General features: G+C 32.0%; 1 protein-coding gene across 2 annotated transcripts; it reads left to right on the top strand.

Moving 5' to 3' along the window:
* Positions 1–6,443: 6,443 nt before the first annotated feature.
* Positions 6,444–9,399, top strand: LOC115033629. Of its 2 annotated transcripts, XM_029486487.1 has the most exons (3): positions 6,444–6,921; positions 7,029–7,255; positions 9,130–9,399. In XM_029486487.1, exons 1-3 carry the CDS (start codon positions 6,912–6,914, stop codon positions 9,250–9,252), a joined length of 360 nt encoding a protein of 119 aa, XP_029342347.1. In that variant the 5' UTR covers positions 6,444–6,911; the 3' UTR covers positions 9,253–9,399. The 2 variants fall into 2 exon arrangements, with proteins under 2 accessions (XP_029342347.1, XP_029342348.1); XM_029486488.1 differs by having other exon boundaries at positions 6,444–7,255.
* The last annotated feature ends 1,297 nt before the right edge of the window (positions 9,400–10,696 follow it).

Genomic DNA, 10,696 nt, shown 5'->3' with positions numbered 1-10,696 from the left:
TTTTTAAAAACAAACAGTTTTGCTAAAAATTTAAGTTAAACTCACTAACTCATTTTGTAACAAATTACCCTCCGTTTGCATCATTTTACCCCACTCAAGGGCAATTTGTTACAAAATGAGTTAGTGAGTTTAACTTAAATTTTTGGAAATACTTTTTCTTTTTAAAAATTGAATTTTATATATAAGAATACCACTTGTTATTTTATTAATATGTCATTAAATTTTCAGAAATATTTAAGAGAAAATGAATGAGTTACAAATTAATGTTTAAATTTTGTAACAACTATCCCCACCTTTCCCTACCAATAGTACCAAATTTTTTTTTTTTTTTCTATATTTGTTCATTGAAACGACCTCAAGGTCTTTGACAATGCTTATCACAAGTGGGTAGTAGGGAGATCATGTGATCTATTTATCTATGTATATATCACTATATGCATGATACTACCCCCCTTCACCAAGAGGAGACATGTGTGGTCTTCACTTCCAGTGGAGTGGGACCTAGTTGGAAACCGGATGACGCAATCGGACGACAGCACGGGAAAATGGTGACTGCGTAGAATCACACACATTTTTTTTGCACTTTGCACTAACCTAACCAATAGTACCAAATAGATTCATTTTTCTAGCAATAATTTGTTACAACTAATGTAACAACTAGCCTCAATGAACTCGTGTTAGTATAACCTATCTTATCACTTGAACAACTCGTCTTAGATTACTCATTATATGATTAAATTGTACGTTATAAGCAAAACAATAATTTTAATGGTACTAAAAGTATCCACCGTTAAAAATATTTATTTTAGCCGACTGGATGTAAATCTTAAAGTGTAGCTTTGAAGTACAATTTTCACTAAAAACATGATAACAGGAATGAAATATAGATTATGATAACGGAAGTAGAAACTATTTCAACTGACAGATGTTCGCCTTATCACCTAGTTGATTACATAGTATTACAACCAATACTTTTTTTTAAAACTCAACTGTAACAACTCACCTTTGTAACAACTATCCCCACTCCCCCCTATTTACCGTATATTTCTGTTTTATTCGTGAACAATTATTTAAATGCACGCAGTACGCCAGTACGCCTAATGCATCAATTGTAATAGCTTTTGTTTTTATTTACTTGCATGGCTACACATAAATGATTTATTAATTTAAAAACGTTAGTTATTTCATATGTGTTTTTTTCTCCTATCATAATAATATAGTCCATAACAAAGTCACCGCTCAAAGCAAAACATACTTTAATATGAAATAACTATAGCACGCACAGTGAAATAAGCTGGCCGGTGAACTGTAAAATATGTCCGTCTAAACTGTTCGCTAACCGTCGGTGATCTATCTTCAAAAGAAACGAGAGATTAAATTTCAAAATGAAAAAAAGTGGTAAATAAAAACGGGGGAAAAAACAAATATTAAAACAAAAGGATTTGCGTGTGTGCAGTTTTACAAAACCAAGAGCACAGCAAAAACTGTGTTTTTAAAAGTTTCAAGAGCACACATTGAATAAACCCCGGTGTTGACTCGGGGGAACGTTTAATTATTACTCCATCCAAGTGTGTTGTGGGTGTACGCGACGGCATAATTTCCTCGAAATGTCATAATATAATATTACCTGTAAATAATGCGTATAATACGACGAAATTATCGTAATGATATCGTTTTCGTTGATTTGACGATTAAGTTCGATATTTTTACCCCGTTGCCATTTTTGGTCACAAATTCACGCCTCGTTCGCGGGTCCGATGATTATTCATTTATTTTTTCGCATCTCGGACACGGCGCAGCGGCGTATACAAAAGGGGGACGTGATGGGTCAGACCCCCTCCCACTGGCTTTGGAGTGGATAATCTTCCATATTATGTTTGATGTGAATTTTGAAACAATTCGAATTATATTTATTGTTCCTTATTGTTAAATATTTTACTACCTAAGCAAAAAGTTTTGAGTAGGTGGGGGATTTTCCAATTTCCCCCATCCCGTTTAGCTATATCGTTTTTTTTTTTATCCCCTACCCCTTTCATAAATCATGTCTACGCCACTGACACGGCGCGCGGTGTTTTTACCTCCAACTGCGCAATATCAAACGCGGCGGCGGCGACAACAAGTGACAGCCGAAACCGTACGCTGTGGCCTCTCGGAGGAACATTGCAAAGGCGCTGCGTAGGTTATACCTAAATAATAATTATTGGTATTACCTTTATTATTATACCCACACACAATTCAGCAGCTGTCGCCGCCGCAACCGGTAAAGGCCTGGCGGCGATGGTCCGAAAAGGTTCTTCGGCCAAAACGCACACTGCACCTTCGTTTATTTATTACAACTATGATAATAATAATAATATGATCGTGCGTGTGCGTATATAATATGTAAGAAGCCGCCGCAGTGGGCGCGAAAGGGCCAACGGCATAGGATATGTCTGGTGCGCGACGACGACGAGGACGACGATAGTAATAGCGTGCGGGCAACGTGGCGGATTGCCAACGGGAATCTGTGTGTTCCGGTTGTGCCGGATCGCTGGATTCGCCGGGCGGTTAATAAACCGGAATAGATGGCTTTTATATTGCGCACACGGCCACGCCCAATATTACGACGACGACAACAATATTTGCGACCACCGCCGCGGCACCCCTACACGCCAAATGACGGTTGTATATATTATTATTATTATTATTATTATTATTATTATTATTATACGCAAACACACACACACACACACACACACACGCAAACCCACACGCGTATATATTATATTATTTATTATGTGTATATACGACCGCGAGGGTGTCTTATTTATAGCACAATCATTATGTCTGCGCGATTACAACTGCTGCGGCGGCGGCCGATTCCGTCGTACACATATTATAATATACAAAATATTATATTATTATTATTGCACACCTATTGTATTAAGTAGAAACAAAACCATCTACGGACTACAAAAGATGACAATACCTACTATTATTGATACGGTATACACCTATGCTCGCATAAATATAATGGGCTGTACTCTTCAATTATTATTATTATTATACCTACATAATAATATTATACACACAATTGAATTGTATTGTTCAGAGTCTATCAAACGTCAAATATATTGTGACGAAACGGCTTAAACGACAAAGTTTCAGTGTCGGTTTACGACTAACTATCAATGGCGCGCTGTGGGCTCGAACTTTTACACTATGGCCATTCGTCCGTGAATCGCGGTTCGCCCTTACCGAGATGCGACCAAACCCGGGTAAACGTTCCGCGAGCGAACTATATAATGTGTATTATAATATACAAACTTCCTAAATAACATTCTAAATATTATATATATCATTGAACATTTTACTGCATGAACGCCATGTACAAAAACTCTATACACTCACAAGTGGAAAACTCCGCGATCGTCCTATGCTTTGGTGATTTCCTACAAATTTTATATACGTATTATAAAAAACGATATAATATTATAATATTTTACTGTTGTAAATTATAAGTAAATCGGTAGTCAATACTCTATAGACCCCCTAAGGAGTATTACGAGTAAATAATAACCCTGTATTATTTCCTAAGTGCGATTCTTGGTAAGTACTACACTTGTAGGACAATTATTTCCGTGCGCGTATAGAGGAATTTATAGGTACCGTCGTGCGTGTGCGATGAAATAAACGGAAATCGTTTTACAGTGTTATTAAAATGTTGTGTCCTCTAACACGATATATCGTCAAAGACACGATATGTACATAAATCGTATCGCAAAGGATAATAATAATATGACACACACAATCGTGAAATGCGCGTATGGACACATAAATGCTAATCATCTTCTGACGCCGCAATTGTTTTGGGTTAGTGTGCGTGTTGTTTACGTGTGTAAAAGGTGTAACGGAAACGACCAAAGTAGCGTTAACGCTTGGGTTGAGACAATCGGACTGTAATGTCTACGATGACGACGGCGGCGGCGGTTGAATAGGGATACGACCGTTTTCTACTCGTACAAGCTGTGTCTTATACGACTATTAGAAAGAAACACACATAATATATAAAGCGAATACAATTGAATGGAAAAATGAATAAAAGAAATATACGATGCGCGGCTGCAGTATACAATATAGAGGTAGAACAATGGCGAAATATGATGTCGACTGTTGAACGATATTATATGGGAATCGGCAATAGATTTACGAAAAAAAAAAGCACGTGGATAAGAATTCCGTGTTGTTTTAACGAGAATAAAACTCAAACGTAATAGAAATACTATAAATGTAATAATATACAATACAAATAACCAACTAAATAATAAAGAAATAAATAAATAATTGCAACAAAATATTGAATTTACCACATGGGAAAACACACTGAACATTTCATTTAGGGTTTATTAGTTTTATTTGGTATTTCGATTTTAAACACATAATAACGTATTTTTTCTATAGCTATTGTCGTCGTCGTCATCGTTTCGATAATAACCGTCGTGACATATACGTATATAATAGTAATATACCAATATACCATACGTAAATGGCTGGTTAGAAACTGCGATTTCCTGGACGAACGACCAACATTATAGACATTAAATGCGAAAAGGGGTTACCGCATTCCATTTTAAATTTTATTAGCTTATACGGAGATATCTTGTTTATTGTCGTCTTGTAAACCGATTCGTTTTCGAGCGTTATCTTAGTAAAAAAATCACAAGAAGCATTACACCTTAATCTCATTCACGTTACGGTTATGTTAACCTAAAATGTAAATGTCTGAATTACTAAAGCTTCAAGGTACGCTTATCTGTTCCACGAATTCGAATTTTACCATCGGTTTCGAGTGCGGAGTGCCTTATAATATATGATAAATGTGGATATGTATGTATAATATTTTAATAAATAATTTAATTAAGATTTTAATAAATCTGATACGATAGCAGTTTAAATAAAAGTAAAATTGGCAAAATATGTTTTTTATTAAGAAACAATATTGTGATGTAAATTTCAACATTATTTAGTGGTTTTCCAAAGGTTTTTCAGCAATTTCCGGGAATTAAGATTAATATTTTATAGTTAATAATATACTTTCAGTACAAATCAATTATTGTAATATAAAGTAAACTTTAATGAATAAATCCTTTGACTTGAGAAAATCTTTATTTTTTTGTGAGTAGTTAAATAGTTATATCTCAAACAAAATCATAAATAATTAAATATTTCAAACTATATTTCGTACCTATAATCTAATATATAAGTTAGTTTATTTTTTTATAATCAGTTATTATGAAAAATATTATCTTTAGACATTGAAATAATTAAAATATTATAATTTATAATAAAATTACAAACCACAATGTTATATTCAATAAGTTATGGGTGATAATATATTATGTATTTGCTTTATTTAATTATTATATTATTAGGAATATTATCAGTGTTTTTTACAAATTAACAGCATATCAAATTTCAAGTTTGAATAATCCATTTTACGCTGTTCTTAAAATTAAAATGAATTGACTCATTACAAAATGTTAAGGTATAATAATTATTATATCTAGGGCATTTCGGAATCTTTTGTAAATTTTAAAATAATCATAACTTGCTTAAAAATAAAATAGAAGCTTCCGAAATATCCTGTACATCCTAAATTGTATAAAAGTTCGATTTGCTCCAACTCTAATAATGACAGAGCAAAATTGATTATTGTGGACATAAAATTTGCTAATATTGTACGTTTGTAAGACGGAGATGACACATCATGTGGATGTGGCATCCTCTTAAAACTTAATTTTTTTAATATCATAATAGTATTGAATCGACAATATTAGTTAATTTTGTATACGTAGTTAATATGTAGTTAAAAGGTACTTAGTTAATAGCTTAAGATAAATTGATAGTATTGTAATAATAATATGTTTATTGACAATATTTAAATATCGTAATCTTATAATGTCATTATTTCAGCACACAGTGTGTAATTTAATTTATCGGTCAATAATTACAAATAAATAATAATATTATACTCTAATCCTTCAGTATACAATATACAATGCCTAATACATTATTATTATTAGATAGGCTGGCCCGGAAGTTTGACATATGGTATGCCTCTCACTGTATATATCATATTTTATGCAGCGTGTCGATTAGTAAAGTCAACCGATATCCCTTCAAGTGTCCGATAACAATATTATATCAGTATATTGTTTTGAGCTAACTTTAATATCATATTATATTTCAATTTGTGTGGTTTCAATTATTATCAGTGTTATAATATTGTTAAGTTATTTCACCAACAATGATTAAAATCGTATAATAATATTTCCATAAAATTTGTTTTGTTTATTAAAACATGTAACACAAATTAATTAAAAATTAAAAATTAAATTAAATTAAATTAAATGTCTAGTTGACCACTCCATTATATCTGTATAATAATATAGTTATGTGCACTGTGCACAGCTATAACATAACAACCACATAATATTATGTAATCGTTTCTTAAAGTAAAATGAGACAGTGATATGGTTATTTTCCAAAACCATCTTTCATATTGCTTCTCAGTACTTAAATACAGCCCTGGAGTGTGTAATTCGATATACTCGTATAACTAAAACAATAACTATAATAACTCGGATGGGTGACCACTCGGGTTCATAGTATCAAAAAGCATTCTTTCCATATGTTCCCAACCAATCGTTCCAATCGTTCCAACCATTCCAATCCAACTAAACCGGTTACAGTTTAATCCTTATAATAGCTAATGGCCATCGTTTTCGTGCTAAAAACCAGTATCAAAAAAAAAATTAATATAATATGTTTTTTATTGTCTTAATAACAACGATGGACGAGGCGTTACGCAGGAAACGCGTCATCATGACGACTCAAAAGATGTTTTAACGTTTAGATCGTCACACAGTTCTATGGCACACGGTAATGTATACAACATTTTTTTATTCATATTATTATATTATTTCTATTCAACATTCGTGATACGAGCTAAAACAATAATAAATAAATATGCCATTACCGCGTAACAGCGATGACTTCGTGCCACGTTCCGAGATTGAGCTACTGGAAGCTGCGATGTTTTATACTGAATATCTTGCCGAACACGATTGGCGATCGGACCCGATTTACAACGGTAATCAAAAAAGTAGCCCGTCGGTACGGGACGCGAGCGTTTTTGGCCAGCCCGAGGAACGCGCGGAACCTGACGGACGTGATAAGCGTATTGCTGCAGTCAAAACGGTTCAGGCTGATCGACGTAAGTGCGTCCCGCGTATTTTGCGATGGTCCTATAGTTAGAGGATAAAAAAAAAAAATTACAAAGATAGAGGGGTCGGACAAATTTTACGAGGGGTGGGACTGTACGCACAAAAGTCATGTCTGGTGTAGTTTTCAATATTTTGCATAAAACTTATTGCCCACTAGCTATATCTCGAGACGACTTCACACTGCTCCGCGGTAAACTGTGATTTTCAGAAAAATAATTCAGCAGTGTGATTTGCTAAATCTAGTTGTTATATAGTAAACGGTATTACACGCTGCAGTCGAGTTACCATAGTATATTTCGCATATACCAGAAAGTAGAATCCAATTCTACCCATGGCATAACATGTTACACTAGTTACCACTCGCCATTTAGTTACATCTACCAAACACTTGAATCACGTTTTAATCAAACTAAAAATTAACATAAATAAAAAAATGATTTTTTCCTGGAAATTGCGGTGCAGTGTGAAGTCGCCTTGATGATTTACCACAATGATTTCTTAAAAATGCATACAAACCTACTTATATAATATGTGTTGTATGTAAACAAAAAGTAATATTTTTATTTTCAACGGTACATAGCACAAACTTGTAAAATATAAATTTATAAAAAATATTTTGAGTTTTCTTGTTTTTGCAAACGAACAACTCGGACAATATTACCTAATAACAACATTAAATCAATGTCTATGGTTATGAATGTATAATATTGATTTAAAATAACTGCAACACGATACTTTTGGGTACTGGTGTCAAAGTAGCAAGATGAATACCCAACTCCCAGTGAGTTTGTCCTTTATCCTGAATTGATTTTTTTATGATTTTTGACACGGCGGAATGTATAGGCAATATAAGTACATTCCTGTGTACGAGGACAATATTATTATAATATTATATTGTTACGTAAATAGTAAATGCCATGGTTTCTTATTTCAACATATTGATTGATACCTATCATTATTTTTCCTCGTCGTATTATAATAATAAAATATATTCTTTATATTCTTAAAAATTTTAGTACACATTTCATTACAAGAAGTTAATCTATGCACTCGCAAATATTGAGGCACACAAATGTACTTTACAAAATGGTGGTATAAAAAAAAAGAAGATAAACAAAATTCATAATATTTATATCTTGAAATAACTCTTATAAACTAAATATATTATAATATATTGTATACAATAAATTCATATTTTATATTGAGTTTGAAGACGTTTCAAAAAAATGTTCTCATCATTTTCTAGGCAAATAAAATAACAGAATTTTCTTTTAGGTAATATGACAAAATATAATAAAATTACATATTATAATAAATATAATAATATTATGTTCAGTATAAAAAAATCCATCATTTATCTATAAAACAATATATTTATAAAATTTAATATACTTTTAAATGGGGCTAATAAACTTGTAAACTACTGAATAAATTAGCACCAAATTTTGCTTTGGCTCTATTTTTTTTAAAGGAACTTTAGTTACAGAAATAAGAGAGACTTATATGTAACCAGTTTATTATGTACAACTAATATGCTTACATGCTCAAAACTACATTTTGAAGACAAGTAAAAAACTGAAAAAAAAGATTCATTTAAAATTGAATGGATTCAGATGTACGCATTTTATTTAAACGATTTGTAAGACCCAGTCCCGGAGCATATGTAGCTAATACTTTAAGACGGTCCTTGCCATTATTTCCTACAATGCTATTGAACTGTGGTCGAATGAGACTCCCCTTTTAAATGTCTGCCCGTCCGATTTATTACGACATTATGACAATGTCTATATTTTGTTTTTCAACGCATGACAAAGTGTATTGGATTGGTTTATATTTTATTTTATTTTTATATTATATATTATAGAGTTGTACGAATCCACCTGCTGCAGCACATGTCAGCTGCAATAAGCCTTCGGGTTCAGTTTCTCGACGATTGGTCTCCGAAAAACTTGAATGCAAAACGTGCTACCCATCAAATAACAACTAAACCACTTATTGTAGTCTTCAGAGCGATCTTTTAAAGTGCGAATTTTGTTCTTATACTTATGACGATTGAAATAGTACATCCATCAACTGTGTAAAATTGTAATATAATTATATGGTAATATGTATATTTTATTCTCTTACTACAAAAACCGTGTTTTTTTTCAAAATTATTATATAAATTTGTTGTGAATTTATTAAAATATCACTGTTAAAATAAAATGCAAATATAACAAGGTATTTTAACGAAGCTTTATTTAGCAAAACATTTTTAATTTGTAGTTATATTGACGTATAACAAAATGTTTGCATATTAGCAATACAAATTAGAATTATTAACATATAATATAAAGCCGTATTGACGGAAATGTTATTTACATTTCATTATTAAATAAATTAAAAAGTGTAGTTTATTATGATATAATTTATTTTTTTGTATTTTAGGATACATTTCTAGTCAATAATGAGTTTAAAAATAATGAAAAACAAAAGTTCCAATTACAAACAGTTGATTATCGTATTACATTTACCAAAATGGCACAACTCGAAATACTTTAAAATGCTGTGATATTATAGAATGTTTTTTATAATATGCGCCATTAATATTTTTTATTTTAAATAGTTAAAAAAAAAACCGTATTTAGAGTATACAAAAAATTATTAAAAATCCGATAAAATGAATAATTCCTATAAAAATAGGTTATACTAAATTTTATTACACAATTCAAACATGTAAATATGTAATGTATAATATTATTGTTTATGCTGCATCTTCTCTGTGAATAATAATTAAATTATATATTTTCCAGTACGTGTTTGACAGCCGGCCGAACCAGACGTACATTCTGTGTAGTTTGCATCGCGTGTTTGTTTTTAGCTTACCGATAGCGCTGCTTACCTGCTAGCCAACAGTTCAGGTAATTATAATGACCTTTCATAGTAATTACAACAATAAACCTTACGCATAATTATTTAAAAACGCCGATATGGACGGCAAATCCATAAAATCGCCAAACTCACTAACAAAAACCTACATGTCCAAATTCCCAGTATCTAGACTTAATACCTCCGGATCCCGCTCTACCGTGATCAACCATGAAAAAAATGAACCCCAAAAAATTTCAACAACACCCCACACCAATATATCAAATTCTACGTCATCAATTAATAATTCAAACGAACAACCAATTATAGTATCTAACAATCACCCCACTACCAACCAAAGCAAACGTTTCACTGAAACCACAGCAAAATCAATGTACCCAAAAATGAGCCAAGCGATTGTTTTAAATTCGATCGATGGAGTACGTCAGGTCGAGTACATAACAGCTATCAGCAAAATTGTAGAACCGTCTAATATAATCGCAGCATCCTGAATTTCAAATAATAGATTTTGCATATTTTTATGCAGCGATAGTATTGCAAACACGTTAGTAAAAAACCACCCA

The sequence above is a fragment of the Acyrthosiphon pisum genome, chromosome A1 (genome assembly GCF_005508785.2).
Source record: "Acyrthosiphon pisum isolate AL4f chromosome A1, pea_aphid_22Mar2018_4r6ur, whole genome shotgun sequence".
NCBI classification, from domain to species: domain Eukaryota; kingdom Metazoa; phylum Arthropoda; class Insecta; order Hemiptera; family Aphididae; genus Acyrthosiphon; species Acyrthosiphon pisum.
The sequence above is the reverse complement of the archived record's forward strand: the minus strand, read 5'-3'. Positions and strand labels throughout refer to the sequence as shown.